Below are 22,567 nucleotides of genomic sequence, written 5' to 3'. Positions count from 1 at the left end.
CGCACCCCATCCGGCGGCCCGCCCCGCACTCAGCCCGCGATCGCGCTGTCCCTCCTGGGCGCCACCCAGGGAGCGCGGCGGCACTGCGGGGCCTGCTCCCTTGCCGCGGCCCGGATAACGGGCGGCGCGGCGGAGGCGGGGCTACGCCCGGACAGTAACGTGAGGCGGGGGCGGAGCCTCGGCGACGTGACGGCTGACGTCACCGGGCACAGGCGCACGGCGGGGGCGGAGCCTGGTGACGTGGCGCATTGCGTCACCCGGGCCGGACGCCGGCGGGGAATTCAAAAGGGGGAGGGAGCGGAAGGAAAGGGGGAGAGCACGGAGGAGCGAGGAGGGGAGGAGGGAGACGGAGAGCGAGTGGAGGAGGAAGGAGCGGACAAGGAGGAGAGAGCGGAGGCGGGAGAAAGAGCGGAGGAGGAGAGGAGAGGAGAACAGAGGAGGAAGGAGGCACAGGGCACTGGAGGAGAGGCACGCAGCACGAGGAGGAGGGAAGCGGAGGAGCACAAGTGGTGAGAGGGACGTTAAAAGGGGGGCAAGCAGACTCACGGCGGGGAGCAGGACGGGCTCCCGCGTTACATGTGGTGGAGAATGTGGTTATTGAACTCTAGATAAAAGCGCACAACCCCAAAACCACTCACCAAAAAAAAAAAAAAAAAAAAAACACCCACGGGTGGAGGAGTGTCGGGGGGCTCGCCCCTGTCTTGGGGTTGCCACCCCCATCCGAGGCCTAACTCGGCCCGTCTGGGCCTAGCCCTCAAAGTACACTGCCCCTCTCGTAGGGGAAATACGGCCCACCGGCCTAGTCCCAAAGTACAATGCCCCTGTGCTAGGGGAAATACGGCCTCCCGGCCTAGTCCACAGTTTGCAGTTTGTTACCCTGCTCCCACGTGCCAGGGTCTCAGGCAGCAGGGGTAGGGGGGTCCGGGCCCTCCCTCTCCACCGGACCCCGACCCAGGGCCCTAGTAGTTTCGGGTGGTTCCCACCACTGGCTCGGCGGGGGCTCCTCCCCGCAACGCCCCGAGCCCTCAGGGGCTTCTCCAGCTCCCTGCCCTGGGTCGCTTCCTACCCCTTGCTCGCAGCCTGCCGCGGTCCCACCTGTCGGCGCCGGTCGATGGGCTGTAGTGGTCCTCCCCCTGGCAGCTGCAGAGTTGGCGGGGTCCGTTCCCGCACTCGGGTCGCGGGTGGTCGGTCGGCGGCTCCGGCGTTGGGGCCGAGCCCGGCAGAGGCCCGGCAGCAGCACGCTCAGCTCCCCTGGCGACTCCCTCTCTGGCCAGTGGTCGCTAGCTCCTGCTCGGGTCGCAGTCTGCCCCTTCTGAGCAGGCCCGCAGCCTTTTATACCTTTGCTCCCTTTGGAGCATGCCCAGTAGGGCTGTGTGGGTGGGGCCCTCTCCGCCCCCGGCCCCAGGTGGTTTCCCTGGGCTTGAGTGCGGGGCGGGGCCGCCCCGTCACACCCCCCCCCCTTAAGTGGGTACCTATCCCCTCGCCCGTTCCCGTCTCTTCTTCCCCCACTCTGGAAAGGAAATCAGCATTCGTGTGCGCCTTCCCTGGGCGATGGGTTATACTGAAATTGTACGGCTGTAAAGATAGATACCACCGCATTAAACGGGGGTTCGTCTCTTTCATGCTATTTAACCATTTCAGGGGGGCATGGTCTGTCACCACCTGAAACGTGTTGCCCAATAAATAATATCTTAGGGCGTCTATAGCCCACTTTATTGCCAGTGCCTCCTTTTCTATGGTAGCGTAGTTCTGTTCTCGTGGGAAGAGCTTGCGGCTCAAATATACTATCGGGTGCTCCCCTCCCTCTGCCTGTTGGGACAGCACTGCCCCCAAGCCTCTTTCTGAGGCATCCGTTTGCAGTAGGAAGGGCTTTGAAAAATCTGGGTGGAACAGGACCGGGGCTTTAGTAAGCTGGTCCTTCAGTGTCCTGAAAGCCACCTCACAGTCCGCTGACCATTGTACCTTGTTCGGCTGGGTACTTTTCCTGAGGTCAGATAGAGGGGCTGCAATGTCCGCAAAACCGGGGATAAACCGGCGATAGTACCCCGCAAGCCCCAAGAACTGGCGTACCTGCTTTTTGGTTGCGGGTGTCTTGCACTCCTGCACGGCTTTCACTTTGTCCACCAGCGGTCGTACTGTCCCTTGCCCGACCGTGTACCCCAAGTAGGTTACTTCCCGGCGTCCCAGCTGGCATTTCCGCGGGTTGGCTGTGAGGCCGGCCTCCTTCAGGGACTTCAATACGGCTTCTAAATGCTGCAGATGGGCCGTCCACGTTGGGCTATAGATCACCACGTCATCTATATATGCGGCTGCGTAGGCGTGATGGGGCTGTAACAATCGGTCCATTAATCGTTGGAACGTGGCCGCTGCCCCATGCAGTCCGAATGGCATGGTCACGAATTGAAACAGGACCCATGGTGTAGGGAAGGCCGTCTTCTCCTTAGAGGCTGGTGTCAGGGGGATCTGCCAATACCCTTTCGTCATGTCCAGGATGGAGAAGTATTCCGCTTGGCCGAGCCGTTCCAAGAGCTCCTCGGTTCAGGGCATCGGGTAGGCATCGAACCGCGAGATGGCATTCACTTTCCGAAAATCGATGCAGAATCGCGTCGTGCCGTCTGGCTTCGGGACTAGAACTATGGGACTCTTCCACTCACTATGAGATTCCTCCACCACTCCCATCTCTAGCATGGTCTGGAGTTCCCGCTGGACTGTTTCCCACATCTTCCTAGGGAGGGGCCTGTGTTGGTCTCGCACCTTATGGCCTGGCCGGGTAGCGATGTGGTGATGCGTGGTGTGGACGCGGCCGGGTTGAGTGGAGAAAAATGGCGCGAACCTCTGGGCCACTCGCTGTAATTCTCCCCGCTGTACTGGATTCAACTCGGGCCCCATCGTTACCTGAGCCTCCCCCTGGAGGTCCTCTACAGCTGGCCCGAGCTCTGGCTCCGGGGGATATGGGGTGACCAGTAGTCCTTCGGCGGTCTTCCACTCCTTCAAGAGGTTGATGTGGTATAATCGTACCTCTCTCCTCCTCCCCGGCAGCCTCACTTCGTAGTCCACCTAAGAGGGTGCGGTGGACCCCGAGTGCGCCCAGGCCTTTGAGACCCTAAAGCAGAGGCTAACTCAAGCCCCCGTACTGGCGCAGCCTGACTTTTCCCGCCCATTCATTTTACAGACGGACGCCTCCGAGCGCGGGCTCGGTGCGGTATTGTCCCAGGGGGAAGGAGAGGAAGAACATCCTATAGTATATGTGAGCCGCAAGCTACTCCCGCGGGAGCAGCAGTATTCAACGATAGAGAAAGAGGCTTTGGCGGTTAAGTGGGCCGTTGACATGTTACGATATTATCTCCTAGGCAGTACGTTCACGGTGGTGACCGACCACGCACCCCTCCGGTGGCTCCGGGCTATGAAGGACGCCAACCCCCGCATCCAGAGGTGGTACCTGGCGCTGCAGCCCTACCGGTTTAAAGTGAGCCACCGGGCGGGGAAGGACCACGGGAACGCAGACTTTTTTTCCAGAATACCCGAGGAGACCCCAGAGACACGAGGGGAGGAACGGGCGAACCTGGAGGGGGAGGTGTGTGACGGGGCGCGCCGCCCCCGCACCCCATCCGGCAGCCCGCCCCGCACTCAGCCCGCGATCGCGCTGTCCCTCCTGGGCGCCACCCAGGGAGCGCGGCGGCACTGCGGGGCCTGCTCCCTTGCCGCGGCCCGGATAACGGGCGGCGCGGCGGAGGCGGGGCTACGCCCGGACAGTAACGTGAGGCGGGGGCGGAGCCTCGGCGACGTGACGGCTGACGTCACCGGGCACAGGCGCACGGCGGGGGTGGAGCCTGGTGACGTGGCGCATTGCGTCACCCGGGCCGGACGCCGGCGGGGAATTCAAAAGGGGGAGGGAGCGGAAGGAAAGGGGGAGAGCACGGAGGAGCGAGGAGGGAGACGGAGAGCGAGTGGAGGAGGAAGGAGCGGACAAGGAGGAGAGAGCGGAGGCGGGAGAAAGAGCGGAGGAGGAGAGGAGAGGAGAACAGAGGAGGAAGGAGGCACAGGGCACTGGAGGAGAGGCACGCAGCACGAGGAGGAGGGAAGCGGAGGAGCACAAGTGGTGAGAGGGACGTTAAAAGGGGGGCAAGCAGACTCACGGCGGGGAGCAGGACGGGCTCCCGCGTTACATATGGTAACTCTCTCGTTTCAAGAGTGACGGGATGGGATATACACGGTTGCTATCCAGCGTTGAAAGCAACAAAAGTACAGATGGGCATGATGGAATACGTAAATAGTTGAAGCCATGTGAGGTAGTAAAGTTTGCAGATGATACCAAACTGTTTAGGATAGTCAAGACAGAAGCAGACTGTGAGGGACTCCAAGAAGATCTCACCAAACTGAGTGATTGGGCAACAAAATGGCAAATGAAATTTAATGTGGATAAGTGTAAAGTAATGAACATTGGGAAAAATAACCCCAACTATAGGTTTAGTATGATAGGGGCTAATTTGGCTATGACATATCAGAAAATTGATCTTGGAGTTATTGTGGACAGTTCTCTGAAAACTTCCACGCAGTGTGCAGCGGTGGTCAAAAAGGCAAATGGGATGCTAGGAATTATTAGGAAAGGGATAGAAAATAAGACCCAGAATATCTTACTGCCCCTGTATAAAACTATGGTACGCCCACAACTTGAATACTGTGTACAGATGTGGTCTCCTCACCTCAAAAAAGATATTTTGGCCTTGGAAAGGGTTCAGAAAAGGGCAACTACAATGATTAGGGGTTTGGAATGGGTCCCATATGAGGAGAGGTTAAAGCGACTGGGACTTTTCAGTTTAGAAAAGAGGAGACTGAGGGGGGATATGATGGAGGTTTATAAAATCATGAGTGGTGTGGAGAGGGCCGATAAAGAAAAGTTATTGATTAGTTCCCTAAATAGAAGAACTAGAGGACACCAAATGAAATTAATTGGTAGCAGGTTTAAAACTAATAAAAGTTCTTCTTCACACAGCGTGTAGTCAACCTGTGGAACTCCTTGCCAGAGGCGGCTGTGAAGGCTAGAACTATAATAGAGTTTAAAGAGAAACTAGATAATGTCATGGAGGTTAGGTCCATAAAAGGCTATTAGCCGGGGGATAAAAAGGTGTCCTTGGCCTCTGTTTGACAGAGGCTGGAGAGAGATGGCAGGAGACAAATCGCTTGATCATTGTCTTCGGTCCACCCTCTCTGGGGCACCTGGTGCTGGCCACTGTCGGCAGACAGGATACTGGGCTAGAAGGACCTTTGGTCTGACCCAGTACGGCCGTTCTTATGTCCTTATGTTCATGTGACCCATCAACCGGGGGCAGGTGAGTATCGTGGTAGAAGGGGTCACGGATATCGTGTTTATGAGGTCTTGTATAGCTATGAAGTGTTGTCAAGGTAAGTATGCATGGGCTGAGCTTGAATCTAGGCGAGCGCCAATAAACTTTGTCTTCGACTGGGTGCAGCGTTGATTTCTGTTCGTTGATTAGAAGGCCTAGAAGACCAAAGCGGGCTCTGGTTATGTTCATCATGGAGGTGGTTTCCTCCCATGATGCCCCTTCTATCAGGCAGTCGTCGAGGTATGGAAAAATGATGACGTGTTGTTGTTTGAGGTATGCAGCGATCACTGCTAGTACCTTTGAAAATACCCGGGGAGCCGATGAAAGGACAAAAAGTAGGTCCTTGTATTGTTAATGGTCTGGTCCGAGAGTAAAACATGTAACGCCTGTGTGCTGGATGAATGGTGACATGAAAGTAAGAATCTTGCAGGTTGAGGGTTGCGAACCAGTCCCGTTGATTAACCCCAGAATAATTGTGGTTAGCGTGACTATCTTGAGTCAGTGTTGCTTGAGAAATTTGTTCAGTTTGCAGGAGGTCAAGGACTGGTTTCCAAGCCCTCGTTTTTTTCCTCTGTCAAGAAGTAATTTGAGTAGAACCCGCTTCCATGAAATTCCTCGGGTCCTCTTTCTACGGCCCAAGTCACGAGGAGGCGACCGATCTCCTGTTTTAGTAGGGCCTCGTGAGAAGGGTCCCTGAAAAGGGATGGGGGAGAGCAGTGTTTCCCAACCAGGGTTCCGCGGAACCCTGGGGTTCCGCAGACCATTGTTAGTGTTCCGCAAGAAATCGTGGAATAAATAAATACATTTTTTTTCTTACAATGTAAGCTGACATAGATAACAGCTCTTTACAAATACATTTTCTTGACAATAATTTAGCAGTAATTGAATTACGCTCCCCGCTGTCAACTTTTTCTGCCCAAGCAAACCATTTCATAGGTAGGGTTCCTCAGGACATGAAAAATTAATTAAGGGGTTCCTCCATGGGAAAAAGGTTGGGAATCACTGGGGTAGAGGGTGGGAGAAAGGGGGGAGGGATAGAAGTAAAGGGGACACTATATCCTACTCAGGTCGTTTCCAGCACCGAACAGTTTGACTTTATGGATTCCCATTGTGATAAGAAAGGATGCAAACGGTGGGAAAAAAGATGGCCATGTTGCATCGTCATTGGATCGTGAGGGAGGTCTAGCAGACTTGATCACACCCTCAAATCTGCTGCTTTGTGGCTTGGTTAGTAGAGGGGACACCCTGGTTGGAGAACCTTTTCTGTGTCCGCTGTCTTGGCCTGGTATCTGCATAGGGTCTCTGTGGGTACGTCTAGACTACATGCCTCTGGCGACAGAGGCATGTAAATTAGACTACCCGGCAAGGGAAAATGAAGCGGCGATTTAAATAATCGCCGCTTCATTTAAATTTACATAGCTGCCACGCTGAGGATGAGGCATACCCGGGAGGTCGACAAATGCCTTTGATATCGACCCCCATGCGTCCAAACTACCGCGCTGAGCCCACAAACAGCTGATCGGCTCAGCGCGGCAGCCATGTAAATTTAAATGAAGCGGCGATTATTTAAACCGCTGCTTCATTTTCCTATGCCGGGTAGTCTAAACTACATGCCTCTGTCGCCAGTACCCTCAGGTAACTGATTATATTGTCCATATCTGTTGCAGTTAGAGCTGGTGTATCGTTTCCGCCTGTAGGACAGGGTTTACATGCCCAAAGTGCAGAGCGTGGTTCTTGCATCTTTCCTATTGTGCAGAACCTCGTGCGTGGAAGCTGCGAACAGCTTCAATTTATCAAATGGGAGGTCTTCCACTTTGGACTGAAGTTTCCAGGGAACACTAGAGGCCTGTAACCAAGATTCCCTGCTGTAGCTGTCGCCCTAGCTGCAGTACCATAGAATACTAGGACTGGAAGGGACCTCGAGAGATCATCGAGTCCAGTCCCCTATAAAGTGCTACCAGACCTTTTGTTGGTTTTTTAAGTTCATCATAGAGATGCTGGATGTATCGGCGACATCCGGTGCTATTTGTAGGGAGGTGCGGGCGCTCACATGGCCCTCGTGGTCTACTGCTTTGAAGATAGGTCTTTTCAACTCAGGGAGGTATTGCATGAGATCCCCCAATTTTGAACAGTTATCAAAATCATGATTTGCCAAAAGAGCAGAGTAATTTGCAATTACTAGATTACCAGACCTATACTGTGGCAGTTTGGATCTCTACTCGGCTGATTTCATCTGATGTTTCCATAATTGCCTTACGTATACAAAAGGCAATCTTCCCGTATCATCTAGGGTGTAGATTTTTTTAAAGAAGCGGTGCTGTTTTTCCTGCACTTCTTGGAGGGACACTTGTTGACTTGCTGCCACTCTTTTAAATAACTCCTGAAATTGCTTAAGATCGTCCGTTAGGCAAGCGTCAGGTGGCACGACCGTGTCATCTGGTAGTGACGGAGAATTATTTGCTGGGAACGCGTTAAGCGCATGAGAGTCTGGATCTTTGTCAGATATTTGAACCTCCTCCTCCTCCAGAAGACTCAGGGGAAGGGACCGGCTTGGGGGCAAGCTTCTTCTTGCTGGAGTAGAGTGAATTAAGGACCAGTGTTTATATGGGTCCCAACCTTCCCTAGACGGGTGGGTAAGGTGCGGGGAGTAAGCCCAGTATGGGTACAAGGGGTTTTGATGGGATTTGAATCTGTAATGGTATGAGCGTGACCCTGTCGGCGAGGCATGCTGTGAAGAGAATGCACTCATCTGGTCGTCATCAGGTAAAGGACTGCGGCGAGACAACAGCAGAGATTTCAGTATGCGAGGAGAACCTTGGGCTGAAGACATTGCGGGTGATAGATCTGCAGAGGGAAAGCGGATGTCTGCTCTGGTTATCAGTGGTTGATTGCGGCGTCTCAGATGCTGCCCGCCTGAGTTGCAGGTCCATGTGCACTGTCGGCACGGATGTAGGAGCACACGACACTATTGGCACCGGTGTCGCTTTAACTGAGCAAGCCGCGGCTTTTTGTGGTGCCGGTTATTTATGCGGTGAGGCAGGTGTGGGGCGCTCTCGGGCTCCTGCCGGCGCAGAGAAAGCGCGCACCGGTCCCGGTGCTAGCACTGAGGCTCTCCCAGCCGCTTTGGTAGCAGGGGTTCCTAAGGTGCCCTGTGGCTCTCCCATGCTGGTTCTTGGGGGGCGGGGGAGGGAGAAGAGAGAGTGTTATAGTGAGGCTCTCTTTTTAGAAGCCTTCCTGGGGAGCAGGGAAGCAGCTCTAGTTTGAAGAGAAACTTTTTGCAGTCGGGAGGCCTTCTGTGCCTCAGCAGGCTGTAAAGCCTTGTCAAATAATATCACCCTGAGGCAGAGCTCTCTGTCCTTTCTGCCTCTCGCTGTGAGGGATGAACAATGGTCAAATTTCTGTGGTGTGTGGGATGCCCTCGAGCACCGTATGCGAGTGAGTGGCCATTCGATACTGGCATAGGCTGCCGGCACTCCTCACATTTTATGAAGCCTGAGGAACCCGACATATTCAGTTGTCTCAGCTGCTCCTTCTTTATTTCCTTTTTTGTTTTTCTTCAGAAAGAGGAGGATCCGGTAAAATCCTGGTGCGTAGTGCCACTGAGCGGCAAAGCCGCTCTCAAATCCTCTGAGGGGACATTTTTATTTTATTTTTATTTATTTATTTTTAAGTACAACAAACGAGGGAAACGATCAACAGAACTGCTAAAGCGAACTATCTAATGGTAACTGTGAAATACTAAGTGAGGTAACGGGCTGACAGGGAGATGTTGAAGCTCTGTCCACTGACAAGGGCGGCTAAAGAGTTACTAAAAGGCAGGGGTTGGGCTGCATGTCTAGCCCAATCGGGCGGGAGTCTTGCGAGACGCCTCCTGCACATGTGCGGCTCAACGGGGGAAACTCCTTGGCAAGGCTCAGATCTGTGGCTCCGGGCGACCCATCCCCAACAGTGGTGCACCCATAGAGACATCACTCGAAGAAGAACCCTAAATCCCTTCATCAATAATAAAAGCAACTTATACAATACAATTATCATTGAAATAAAAAATTGAAAATAATTACAGGTATTCCTATAAAATACATAACACAGAACATGAGAACTGGAAGGGACCTTGAGAGGTCCTCAAGTCCAGCCCCCTGCCCTCCCAGGGCTCAAGAAAGGCCACCAGCTGGGTGGTTTGAAAATAAAAAACAACTCAGCCCCTGCACATGCTCACACACACTCACACTCACACTCACACTCACACTCACACTCACACTCACAACCCTATAAAACAAAGCCCAACTGTTAAATTCCAATTCAAAACAGGGATGTGAATGGTTCACACCCCCTTACTGGGTGATGCCTACCATGTTCTTAGGGTCAGTGGCTGCTCCCGCTCTGTGGGGCCTGGCGTGCCACAGGCAGGGATGCTTCAGCTGGACAGAATCAGCTCCCACCCTGGCTGGAGCCACTGGAGCAGGCACCATCTGACACGTGGCTCGGGCTCTGGCCCTAGCCACTGGAGAAGATATAACCCACCAGTGGCCTGCAGTCTAACCGATAAACACAAGCTTATAGGTTAATGCTGTAGACCCGTGGTCACCAACCAGTAGATCGTGAGCTACCGGTAGATCTCAGGGGCTCTAAGAGTAGCTCTTGAGCCCTCTCTGAACTGCGCACCTGCGCAGTACATTTACATTAGATTTTCTCATTTGAGGAGCAGTTACTCACTGAACAACAACACAGGTGAGTAGCTGCGAGGAATGGTGGGAGCTGGGAGGTCGGGGAGGCTGAAACACCCCAGCCAGCTGACTGTGGCTTTCACAGCTGGAGATAGGCGCAGCCTCCCTGGGCTGAGCACAGGGCAGCCGGGCTGGAGGGAAGAGAAGCAGCTGCCCGGCCAGCTGGCCATGGTGCTCAGCCAGGGTGCACCACGCTCTACGTGGGCTGGCGCAGAGGAGAAGCTGCCTGGCCTGCTGGCTGTGGCGTTCAGCCCAGAGGAGGCTGAACTGCACTCCAGCTGATTGGGCGGCTTCTCCTCTGTGCCTGCCCACATGGAGCTTGGTGGCACCCTGGCTGAGCACCATGGCCAGCTGGCCGGACAGCAGCTTTTCTTCGCTCCAGCCCGGCTGCCCTGCGGTCAGTCCGGAGGGAGCGCGGGTCGGAGGCTTCCCTCCGGGGCTGGTGTAGGGAACTCCCTGCCCCCAACCTTATTCCCTCTCTTCTGCCCCAAACTTGTCCCCTGCCCTCCTGGCCCCCTGTTCCCTCTCCCCTGCCTCCACTGGCACCCTGTTCCCTGCTCCAGCACCCACTAGCACTCCTCCCCAGTACTGTGTCCCCTGCACCCAAATGACTTTTCTATGAGTCAATGACCCCTGACTCAAGGCAGGTTCCCTGCCATTCTCATAAATAAAGACAATGCAGAAAGTTTTTGTGTTTAACATAGCATTCTATTTAAAAATGAAGCCTGGCCAACAAACCCCCAGTTGGGGCCAAGCCCCTATCTGGCCACAACCATTCCTGCACTCCCCCTTCCCCACATCCTAGATCTGAGCCTATCAAACACTGGAACCTCATGCCCTCAGCCCCTCACATACCCCAACCCAAATTCCTGCACCCTCACATCCGCAAGCCTGTGGCTTGTTTAGTATCCCAACACTGCCCAGCCTGGAGCCCCCTCCCCAAGCCAGTGTCCCCTTCTCTACCTCCTCCTGCATCCAGATTTCCTCCCAGAGCTTGCACCTCTCACCCCTTCCCACACCCAAATCCCTCATTCCCACCCCAGAGCCTACACATCCTGTCTCAACACAGCAAGGGTCCAGCTAGACTGCAGGAGTTTTTCAGGATTCTGGAGATATCCCAGAAAAACTCTTCTGCATCCAGGGTTGCGTTTGTTCTTCCGCTTTTTTAGTGGAAGAGCAAACAGGCGCTTTTGGTCACCCCTATAGTCCTCTTTCCACAAGGAATAAGGTGGCTTCCAAAAGAAGGTTTTTTTTTCTGACATTTGGTCCAGTGTAGACAGGCCAAATGTTGGAAAAACCTCTTCCTACAGAAGAATAAAATAAAAAAAATAAATAAGCAGCAGTATAAGGATTAGGGATAGCAAGTGATGGAGAGGAGGAGAATAGAGAGGGCGGGGCTTCAAGGAAGGGGCAGGGCTTCAAGAAAGGGGCGGGGCCGGTAGATCTTGGCTTAGTCTGTCATTTAAAAAGTGATCTTGGGTGTAAAAAGGTTGGAGACCACTGCTGTAGACGACAGGCATTTCTCCCCTCCCCACCTCCGCCAGTACATTTTATAGCAGGCTGACCCACAGCCCGGCTCACTCCCGGCTTGTGATGGGTCGGTGACCTGCCCCTGCTGCCCTCTGCATTTTTAAAGTGTATTACAAACTAGGCGGGCAGGCAGCACGGCTCAGTTCCGGCTTGCACTAAGTCTGGAAGCTCAGAATTCCTCCCCCCCCCCCCCCCCCGCAGACAGGAGCTTCGGCCACCCCACACTGCACTGCAGCCTTTGTATCAGAGGCAGCAGCACAGGGCAGAAGGCACCTAGTCCGCAAGGGGAGCTGCTTTTCAAGCTGGTTCCTTTCACGCACCAACTCCCGCCTGGCACTCTGATACAGGGGAACAGCAGCGGGGGATGTCAGGGAGCTCCTTGTGAGCAGGGCCAAGAGCGCACTAGCTTCCGGCCCCAGCCCCACAGACTACAGAAAAGTCGAGTAACCGATAAGAATTCATGTAGTTAATCGACTAGACAAGCAAAATCTAACACGACTAATGGGGCAGCTGCCTGCCACGCAGCCCTGCCCCAGAGCAGCTAAGCAGCCACTGCATGGCTCTGCTGAGGAGGTGGGCGGGAGGCAAATTCTTGGTGCATGCCCGCACAGGCACACGCCTTAGAGGGAACACTGATTTTGATTCCAAATGGGAGGAAAAAGGCATTTCAGCTTTTTGAGGAAAAATCCCCAGGGACACTGGTTTCTGTTGGAGATTTTCAGAAACCACTGAGATTTCCCCCCTTCCACAAGAACGTTATCAGTAGGGATGTGAAACTGTGAACGTGAACACGGTTAACCTTCACGGATACATGCAGCGCTGTCCTTCCACTGCTGCTGCCTCTAGATCAGAGGCAACAGCATGGGGCGGGGAGGGGAAGGTGCAGGCAGAAGCTGGTGTTTGCAGGCAGCCACCACTCCCCCTGCATATAAATGTGTAACCGAAGACCTGGGGACGTTTACTGGTCAGAGGGAAGCGGCAGTCTGGGTGGGAGCAGTTCCCCACCCACCCACACTGCAACACGGTGGGCATTGGCTGGCCAGCGCAGTCCACAGCACTCCAGCCTGGCTGGCCCACTGCGCCATGCCTAGCCCTGTTTAAGCAGTTAACTCATTAAAGAGGGGTTTACATCTCAGATCTAAGGCCACAGACTGCAGCAGTCTGACTTAATGGTCTGTTGAGGCCTGGCCACAACAGGGAGATAAAGGCATCAGTGGGTTCCTGCAAGTTTCCCATGGGAAGGGGACGTTGTGAGATGGCTCCCGAGAGGTCACGGTACCTGTAGGATGGCTCTTGCTGCTCTCTCCAGCCGTCGGAGGGATGCTCACAGAAGCTTCCGACTCCAACCTCTCAGCAGCACACGACCCGTTTCCCCTCTCTGCTCTCTCTGGCAGATGTGTGGGCTGCAAAAGCGGAGACATGTTCACCTGAACCTCCATTCTGCAGCTAGCGGTAACTACGGCCTGTTCCCGCTGGGTAGGCAGGGCCAGCAGAGCCCCTCCTAAGGGCAATTTCAAAGCGGCTCCCTCGATTACAGCTCAGGCGCAGTTTGGCTACTTGGGGTGATCCTGGCTCCGAGTCTCTTCCCTGGTGCTTGGCGGGGGCTGGGCTGGAGGTTCCTGTGGAGAGAATTGCCGGGTCACTCGGGATGGCTGCTGTCGCTGGTTTATCTGCCCAGCCCCAGCCCCAGCCCCAGCCCCACACTGCTGAGGCAGGTGGAGCCGACAGAGCTGGGGCTACCCTGGTCTCTCTGCAGCCACTGTTGGCTGAAGGCTCCCAAAGCCCCTGACACACACAGGGAGGCGCGTGCTGGACGGGACCAGTTCCATGGACAGAGAGTGGGGCCAGGCCCCCAGCTGGTATGAATTGGTGCAGCTCCACTGAAAACTCTGAGCCCAGCCCCCCAGCTAGGGAAACGAGCCATTGCCTCATTGGGGCCTGACCCCCAGCTCTGATTGGTTGTGTCTGTTTATAGTAGTCATTCTCAGAGCTCAATGACTGAGCCAAACCAGCGGCCCACACGACCCAAAAGTGGTGTCAATTCATTGTTTCATTTTCTACAGTGCTACTCATGTATAAACCACATGGCAGGGAAATATTTACTATACACAAATACATACTCCCTGGCATCTGAGGAACTGAGTTGTACCCACAAAAGCTCATGATCCCGGCTACATATTTAGTTAGCCTTCAAGGTACTGCAGGAGTATTGGTTGTTTTTTTTCCAGTTACAGACCAACCTGGCTCCCCCTCTCAAGCTTTTCACCCCGGCATTGGGGATCCTCCTGGCAAATAAGGAAATAGCTTCTGGAAGTTGAAAGTGAACTAGTCGAGGACACAGTGAGAGCAGCCTGAGTAGGCCAGAATGACACCGCGCTGCTTGGCAGTAGCACGTTCTGTAAAGATCCGCGGCAGAGGGTTCTGAATGGCCATTGGCCGCGACGGGTGGGATGGTGCCCCCAGCTAGACTGTCAGCTGCTGGGAATGGGTGGCGGGAGGGAACATGCGATGATTGACAGCGCAGCAGACCAACGAGAGAGAGGCAGAGGCGGGGCGGGGAAAGCTTGCCAGCTTGAATTTCTGCAAGAGCACTCGGGGCTAGCGGCTGAAGGCTGTTCCTACTTTCTTCCCCCCCCCCCCCCCACCGAGGGGGCCTAGTGACGGCGGGTTCACACTCGGTAAGTGGCGTCCAGCGGCTCCGTGTTTCGCGGGGGGCGGGGCGGAAGCAGCCGCTGCCGGGGCTGAAGGGGCCAAGGGCCCGGGGCCAGGCCGCTGGGAAACAGGAGAGAGGCAGGGGCGGGGCGGGGAAACGCGCCCAGAACAGATCAGAGCAGAGGCGGCTCCGCTCGGGATTACTCTGCGACCCAGGTGAGGGGCTGCGGGCGGGTCGGCGCTGCCGCTTGTTATGGGCGGGGCTGCTCTGCCCCTCCCGCCCCTACGCAGCCACTTCCGCTTCCGGCCCCAGCTGCCTGGCTTCCCCTCCCCCCCACTCTCGGTTCCCCGCTCAGCCCCCGGGGGTCGGGTCCAGGGGGGCGCGGCTGAGGCCGCCACGCGCTGCGGGATCCATCCCCGGGCCCCGCTCGCAGCTTTCCCAGCGGCCTGGCCCCGGGCCCTTGGCCCCTTCAGCCCCGGCAGCGGCTGCTTCCGCCCCGCCCCCCGCGAAACACGGAGCCGCTGGACGCCACTTACCGAGTGTGAACCCGCCGTCACTAGGCCCCCTCGGTGTGGGGGGGGGGGGGGGGAAGAAAGTAGGAACAGCCTTCAGCCGCTAGCCCCGAGTGCTCTTGCAGAAATTCAAGCTGGCAAGTTTTCCCCGCCCCGCCTCTGCCTCTCTCTCGTTGGTCTGCTGCGCTGTCAATCATCGCATGTTCCCTCCCGCCACCCATTCCCAGCAGCTGACAGTCTAGCTGGGGGCACCATCCCACCCGTCGCGGCCAATGGCCATTCAGAACCCTCTGCCGCGGTTCTTTACAGAACGTGCTACTGCCAAGCAGCGCGGTGTCATTCTGGCCTACTCAGGCTGCTCTCACTGTGTCCTCGACTAGTTCACTTTCAACTTCCAGAAGCTATTTCCTTATTTGCCAGGAGGATCCCCAATGCCGGGGTGAAAAGCTTGAGAGGGGGAGCCAGGTTGGTCTGTAACTGGAAAAAAAACAACCAATACTCCTGCAGTACCTTGAAGGCTAACTAAATATGTAGCCGGGATCATGAGCTTTTGTGGGTACAACTCAGTTCCTCAGATGCCAGGGAGTATGTATTTGTGTATAGTAAATATTTCCCTGCCATGTGGTTTAAACATGAGTAGCACTGTAGAAAATGAAACAATGAATTGACACCACTTTTGGGTCGTGTGGGCCGCTGGTTTGGCTCAGTCATTGAGCTCTGAGAATGACTACTATAAACAGACACAACCAATCAGAGCTGGGGGTCAGGCCCCAATGAGGCAATGGCTCGTTTCCCTAGCTGGGGGGCTGGGCTCAGAGTTTTCAGTGGAGCTGCACCAATTCATACCAGCTGGGGGCCTGGCCCCACTCTCTGTCCATGGAACTGGTCCCGTCCAGCACGCGCCTCCCTGTGTGTGTCAGGGGCTTTGGGAGCCTTCAGCCAACAGTGGCTGCAGAGAGACCAGGGTAGCCCCAGCTCTGTCGGCTCCACCTGCCTCAGCAGTGTGGGGCTGGGGCTGGGGCTGGGCAGATAAACCAGCGACAGCAGCCATCCCGAGTGACCCGGCAATTCTCTCCACAGGAACCTCCAGCCCAGCCCCCGCCAAGCACCAGGGAAGAGACTCGGAGCCAGGATCACCCCAAGTAGCCAAACCGCGCCTGAGCTGTAATCGAGGGAGCCGCTTTGAAATTGCCCTTAGGAGGGGCTCTGCTGGCCCTGCCTACCCAGCGGGAACAGGCCGTAGTTACCGCTAGCTGCAGAATGGAGGTTCAGGTGAACATGTCTCCGCTTTTGCAGCCCACACATCTGCCAGAGAGAGCAGAGAGGGGAAACGGGTCGTGTGCTGCTGAGAGGTTGGAGTCGGAAGCTTCTGTGAGCATCCCTCCGACGGCTGGAGAGAGCAGCAAGAGCCATCCTACAGGTACCGTGACCTCTCGGGAGCCATCTCACAACGTCCCCTTCCCATGGGAAACTTGCAGGAACCCACTGATGCCTTTATCTCCCTGTTGTGGCCAGGCCTCAACAGACCATTAAGTCAGACTGCTGCAGTCTGTGGCCTTAGATCTGAGATGTAAACCCCTCTTTAATGAGTTAACTGCTTAAACAGGGCTAGGCATGGCGCAGTGGGCCAGCCAGGCTGGAGTGCTGTGGACTGCGCTGGCCAGCCAATGCCCACCGTGTTGCAGTGTGGGTGGGCGGGGAACTGCTCCCACCCAGACTGCCGCTTCCCTCTGACCAGTAAACGTCCCCAGGTCTTCGGTTACACATTTATATGCAGGGGGAGTGGTGGCTGCCTGCAAACACCAGCTTCTGCCTGCACCTTCCCCTCCCCGCCCCATGCTGTTGCCTCTGATCTAGAGGCAGCAGCAGTGGAAGGACAGCGCTGCATGTATCCGTGAAGGTTAACCGTGTTCACGTTCACAGTTTCACATCCCTACTGATAACGTTCTTGTGGAAGGGGGGAAATCTCAGTGGTTTCTGAAAATCTCCAACAGAAACCAGTGTCCCTGGGGATTTTTCCTCAAAAAGCTGAAATGCCTTTTTCCTCCCATTTGGAATCAAAATCAGTGTTCCCTCTAAGGCGTGTGCCTGTGCGGGCATGCACCAAGAATTTGCCTCCCGCCCACCTCCTCAGCAGAGCCGTGCAGTGGCTGCTTAGCTGCTCTGGGGCAGGGCTGCGTGGCAGGCAGCTGCCCCATTAGTCGTGTTAGATTTTGCTTGTCTAGTCGATTAACTACATGAATTCTTATCGGTTACTCGACTTTTCTGTAGTCTGTGGGGCTGGGGCCGGAAGCTAGTGCGCTCTTGGCCCTGCTCACAAGGAGCTCCCTGACATCCCCCGCTGCTGTTCCCCTGTATCAGAGTGCCAGGCGGGAGTTGGTGCGTGAAAGGAACCAGCTTGAAAAGCAGCTCCCCTTGCGGACTAGGTGCCTTCTGCCCTGTGCTGCTGCCTCTGATACAAAGGCTGCAGTGCAGTGTGGGGTGGCCGAAGCTCCTGTCTGCGGGGGGGGGGGGGGAGAGGAGGAATTCTGAGCTTCCAGACTTAGTGCAAGCCGGAACTGAGCCGTGCTGCCTGCCCGCCTAGTTTGTAATACACTTTAAAAATGCAGAGGGCAGCAGGGGCAGGTCACCGACCCATCACAAGCCGGGAGTGAGCCGGGCTGTGGGTCAGCCTGCTATAAAATGTACTGGCGGAGGTGGGGAGGGGAGAAATGCCTGTCGTCTACAGCAGTGGTCTCCAACCTTTTTACACCCAAGATCACTTTTTAAATGACAGACTAAGCCAAGATCTACCGGCCCCGCCCCTTTCTTGAAGCCCTGCCCCTTCCTTGAAGCCCCGCCCTCTCTATTCTCCTCCTCTCCATCACTTGCTATCCCTAATCCTTATACTGCTGCTTATTTATTTTTTTTATTTTATTCTTCTGTAGGAAGAGGTTTTTCCAACATTTGGCCTGTCTACACTGGACCAAATGTCAGAAAAAAAAACCTTCTTTTGGAAGCCACCTTATTCCTTGTGGAAAGAGGACTATAGGGGTGACCAAAAGCGCCTGTTTGCTCTTCCACTAAAAAAGCGGAAGAACAAACGCAACCCTGGATGCAGAAGAGTTTTTCTGGGATATCTCCAGAATCCTGAAAAACTCCTGCAGTCTAGCTGGACCCTTGCTGTGTTGAGACAGGATGTGTAGGCTCTGGGGTGGGAATGAGGGATTTGGGTGTGGGAAGGGGTGAGAGGTGCAAGCTCTGGGAGGAAATCTGGATGCAGGAGGAGGTAGAGAAGGGGACACTGGCTTGGGGAGGGGGCTCCAGGCTGGGCAGTGTTGGGATACTAAACAAGCCACAGGCTTGCGGATGTGAGGGTGCAGGAATTTGGGTTGGGGTATGTGAGGGGCTGAGGGCATGAGGTTCCAGTGTTTGATAGGCTCAGATCTAGGGTGTGGGGAAGGGGGAGTGCAGGAATGGTTGTGGCCAGATAGGGGCTTGGCCCCAACTGGGGGTTTGTTGGCCAGGCTTCATTTTTAAATAGAATGCTATGTTAAACACAAAAACTTTCTGCATTGTCTTTATTTATGAGAATGGCAGGGAACCTGCCTTGAGTCAGGGGTCATTGACTCATAGAAAAGTCATTTGGGTGCAGGGGACACAGTACTGGGGAGGAGTGCTAGTGGGTGCTGGAGCAGGGAACAGGGTGCCAGTGGAGGCAGGGGAGAGGGAACAGGGGGCCAGGAGGGCAGGGGACAAGTTTGGGGCAGAAGAGAGGGAATAAGGTTGGGGGCAGGGAGTTCCCTACACCAGCCCCGGAGGGAAGCCTCCGACCCGCGCTCCCTCCGGACTGACCGCAGGGCAGCCGGGCTGGAGCGAAGAAAAGCTGCTGTCCGGCCAGCTGGCCATGGTGCTCAGCCAGGGTGCCACCAAGCTCCACGTGGGCAGGCACAGAGGAGAAGCCGCCCAATCAGCTGGAGTGCAGTTCAGCCTCCTCTGGGCTGAACGCCACAGCCAGCAGGCCAGGCAGCTTCTCCTCTGCGCCAGCCCACGTAGAGCGTGGTGCACCCTGGCTGAGCACCATGGCCAGCTGGCCGGGCAGCTGCTTCTCTTCCCTCCAGCCCGGCTGCCCTGTGCTCAGCCCAGGGAGGCTGCGCCTATCTCCAGCTGTGAAAGCCACAGTCAGCTGGCTGGGGTGTTTCAGCCTCCCCGACCTCCCAGCTCCCACCATTCCTCGCAGCTACTCACCTGTGTTGTTGCTCAGTGAGTAACTGCTCCTCAAATGAGAAAATCTAATGTAAATGTACTGCGCAGGTGCGCAGTTCAGAGAGGGCTCAAGAGCTACTCTTAGAGCCCCTGAGATCTACCGGTAGCTCACGATCTACTGGTTGGTGACCACGGGTCTACAGCATTAACCTATAAGCTTGTGTTTATCGGTTAGACTGCAGGCCACTGGTGGGTTATATCTTCTCCAGTGGCTAGGGCCAGAGCCCGAGCCACGTGTCAGATGGTGCCTGCTCCAGTGGCTCCAGCCAGGGTGGGAGCTGATTCTGTCCAGCTGAAGCATCCCTGCCTGTGGCACGCCAGGCCCCACAGAGCGGGAGCAGCCACTGACCCTAAGAACATGGTAGGCATCACCCAGTAAGGGGGTGTGAACCATTCACATCCCTGTTTTGAATTGGAATTTAACAGTTGGGCTTTGTTTTATAGGGGTGTGAGTGTGAGTGTGAGTGTGAGTGTGAGTGTGAGTGTGAGTGTGAGTGTGAGTGTGAGTGTGAGTGTGAGTGTGAGTGTGAGTGTGTGTGTGAGCATGTGCAGGGGCTGAGTTGTTTTTTATTTTCAAACCACCCAGCTGGTGGCCTTTCTTGAGCCCTGGGAGGGCAGGGGGCTGGACTTGAGGACCTCTCAAGGTCCCTTCCAGTTCTCATGTTCTGTGTTATGTATTTTATAGGAATACCTGTAATTATTTTCAATTTTTTATTTCAATGATAATTGTATTGTATAAGTTGCTTTTATTATTGATGAAGGGATTTAGGGTTCTTCTTCGAGTGATGTCTCTATGGGTGCACCACTGTTGGGGATGGGTCGCCCGGAGCCACAGATCTGAGCCTTGCCAAGGAGTTTCCCCCGTTGAGCCGCACATGTGCAGGAGGCGTCTCGCAAGACTCCCGCCCGATTGGGCTAGACATGCAGCCCAACCCCTGCCTTTTAGTAACTCTTTAGCCGCCCTTGTCAGTGGACAGAGCTTCAACATCTCCCTGTCAGCCCGTTACCTCACTTAGTATTTCACAGTTACCATTAGATAGTTCGCTTTAGCAGTTCTGTTGATCGTTTCCCTCGTTTGTTGTACTTAAAAATAAATAAATAAAAATAAAATAAAAATGTCCCCTCAGAGGATTTGAGAGCGGCTTTGCCGCTCAGTGGCACTACGCACCAGGATTTTACCGGATCCTCCTCTTTCTGAAGAAAAACAAAAAAGGAAATAAAGAAGGAGCAGCTGAGACAACTGAATATGTCGGGTTCCTCAGGCTTCATAAAATGTGAGGAGTGCCGGCAGCCTATGCCAGTATCGAATGGCCACTCACTCGCATACGGTGCTCGAGGGCATCCCACACACCACAGAAATTTGACCATTGTTCATCCCTCACGGCGAGAGGCAGAAAGGACAGAGAGCTCTGCCTCAGGGTGATATTATTTGACAAGGCTTTACAGCCTGCTGAGGCACAGAAGGCCTCCCGACTGCAAAAAGTTTCTCTTCAAACTAGAGCTGCTTCCCTGCTCCCCAGGAAGGCTTCTAAAAAGAGAGCCTCACTATAACACTCTCTCTTCTCCCTCCCCCGCCCCCCAAGAACCAGCATGGGAGAGCCACAGGGCACCTTAGGAACCCCTGCTACCAAAGCGGCTGGGAGAGCCTCAGTGCTAGCACCGGGACCGGTGCGCGCTTTCTCTGCGCCGGCAGGAGCCCGAGAGCGCCCCACACCTGCCTCACCGCATAAATAACCGGCACCACAAAAAGCCGCGGCTTGCTCAGTTAAAGCGACACCGGTGCCAATAGTGTCGTGTGCTCCTACATCCGTGCCGACAGTGCACATGGACCTGCAACTCAGGCGGGCAGCATCTGAGACGCCGCAATCAACCACTGATAACCAGAGCAGACATCCGCTTTCCCTCTGCAGATCTATCACCCGCAATGTCTTCAGCCCAAGGTTCTCCTCGCATACTGAAATCTCTGCTGTTGTCTCGCCGCAGTCCTTTACCTGATGACGACCAGATGAGTGCATTCTCTTCACAGCATGCCTCGCCGACAGGGTCACGCTCATACCATTACAGATTCAAATCCCATCAAAACCCCTTGTACCCATACTGGGCTTACTCCCCGCACCTTACCCACCCGCCTAGGGAAGGTTGGGACCCATATAAACACTGGTCCTTAATTCACTCTACTCCAGCAAGAAGAAGCTTGCCCCCAAGCCGGTCCCTTCCCCTGAGTCTTCTGGAGGAGGAGGAGGTTCAAATATCTGACAAAGATCCAGACTCTCATGCGCTTAACGCGTTCCCAGCAAATAATTCTCCGTCACTACCAGATGACACGGTCGTGCCACCTGACGCTTGCCTAACGGACGATCTTAAGCAATTTCAGGAGTTATTTAAAAGAGTGGCAGCAAGTCAACAAGTGTCCCTCCAAGAAGTGCAGGAAAAACAGCACCGCTTCTTTAAAAAAATCTACACCCTAGATGATACGGGAAGATTGCCTTTTGTATACGTAAGGCAATTATGGAAACATCAGATGAAATCAGCCGAGTAGAGATCCAAACTGCCACAGTATAGGTCTGGTAATCTAGTAATTGCAAATTACTCTGCTCTTTTGGCAAATCATGATTTTGATAACTGTTCAAAATTGGGGGATCTCATGCAATACCTCCCTGAGTTGAAAAGACCTATCTTCAAAGCAGTAGACCACGAGGGCCATGTGAGCGCCCGCACCTCCCTACAAATAGCACCGGATGTCGCCGATACATCCAGCATCTCTATGATGAACTTAAAAAACCAACAAAAGGTCTGGTAGCACTTTATAGGGGACTGGACTCGATGATCTCTCGAGGTCCCTTCCAGTCCTAGTATTCTATGGTACTGCAGCTAGGGCGACAGCTACAGCAGGGAATCTTGGTTACAGGCCTCTAGTGTTCCCTGGAAACTTCAGTCCAAAGTGGAAGACCTCCCATTTGATAAATTGAAGCTGTTCGCAGCTTCCACGCACGAGGTTCTGCACAATAGGAAAGATGCAAGAACCACGCTCTGCACTTTGGGCATGTAAACCCTGTCCTACAGGCGGAAACGATACACCAGCTCTAACTGCAACAGATATGGACAATATAATCAGTTACCTGAGGGTACTGGCGACAGAGGCATGTAGTTTAGACTACCCGGCATAGGAAAATGAAGCAGCGGTTTAAATAATCGCCGCTTCATTTAAATTTACATGGCTGCCGCGCTGAGCCGATCAGCTGTTTGTGGGCTCAGCGCGGTAGTTTGGACGCATGGGGGTCGATATCAAAGGCATTTGTCGACCTCCCGGGTATGCCTCATCCTCAGCGTGGCAGCTATGTAAATTTAAATGAAGCGGCGATTATTTAAATCGCCGCTTCATTTTCCCTTGCCGGGTAGTCTAATTTACATGCCTCTGTCGCCAGAGGCATGTAGTCTAGACGTACCCACAGAGACCCTATGCAGATACCAGGCCAAGACAGCGGACACAGAAAAGGTTCTCCAACCAGGGTGTCCCCTCTACTAACCAAGCCACAAAGCAGCAGATTTGAGGGTGTG

At 54.7% G+C, this 22,567-nt stretch overlaps 2 protein-coding genes across 3 annotated transcripts in view; one reads left to right on the top strand and one right to left on the bottom strand.

Moving 5' to 3' along the window:
- LOC106732545 (C-type lectin domain family 2 member A-like) overlaps window positions 1–14,855 on the bottom strand; it is a 57,863-nt gene extending 43,008 nt beyond the window's left edge. The window contains exons 1-2 of one of the 2 annotated variants that reach the window (XM_075913762.1): window positions 14,789–14,855; window positions 12,879–13,218 (exon numbers count right to left, since the gene is read on the bottom strand). In XM_075913762.1, coding sequence (XP_075769877.1) covers window positions 12,879–13,038 — 160 coding nt within the window. In that variant the 5' untranslated portion in view covers window positions 13,039–13,218; window positions 14,789–14,855. Of the gene's footprint in view, window positions 1–12,878; window positions 13,219–13,839; window positions 14,243–14,788 lie in introns of those variants that run through there. The other variant, XM_075913761.1, reaches the window with a different exon arrangement.
- LOC102446064 (C-type lectin domain family 2 member B-like) overlaps window positions 14,842–22,567 on the top strand; it is a 33,460-nt gene continuing 25,734 nt past the window's right edge. Inside the window, exons 1-2 of the mRNA XM_075913763.1 lie at window positions 14,842–15,229; window positions 15,845–16,184. Coding sequence (XP_075769878.1) covers window positions 16,025–16,184 — 160 coding nt within the window. The 5' untranslated portion in view covers window positions 14,842–15,229; window positions 15,845–16,024. The remainder of the gene's footprint in view (window positions 15,230–15,844; window positions 16,185–22,567) is intronic.

The sequence above is a fragment of the Pelodiscus sinensis genome, chromosome 32, assembly GCF_049634645.1.
Source record: "Pelodiscus sinensis isolate JC-2024 chromosome 32, ASM4963464v1, whole genome shotgun sequence".
Taxonomy (NCBI): domain Eukaryota; kingdom Metazoa; phylum Chordata; order Testudines; family Trionychidae; genus Pelodiscus; species Pelodiscus sinensis.
This window is presented reverse-complemented; position numbering and strand designations above follow the sequence as displayed.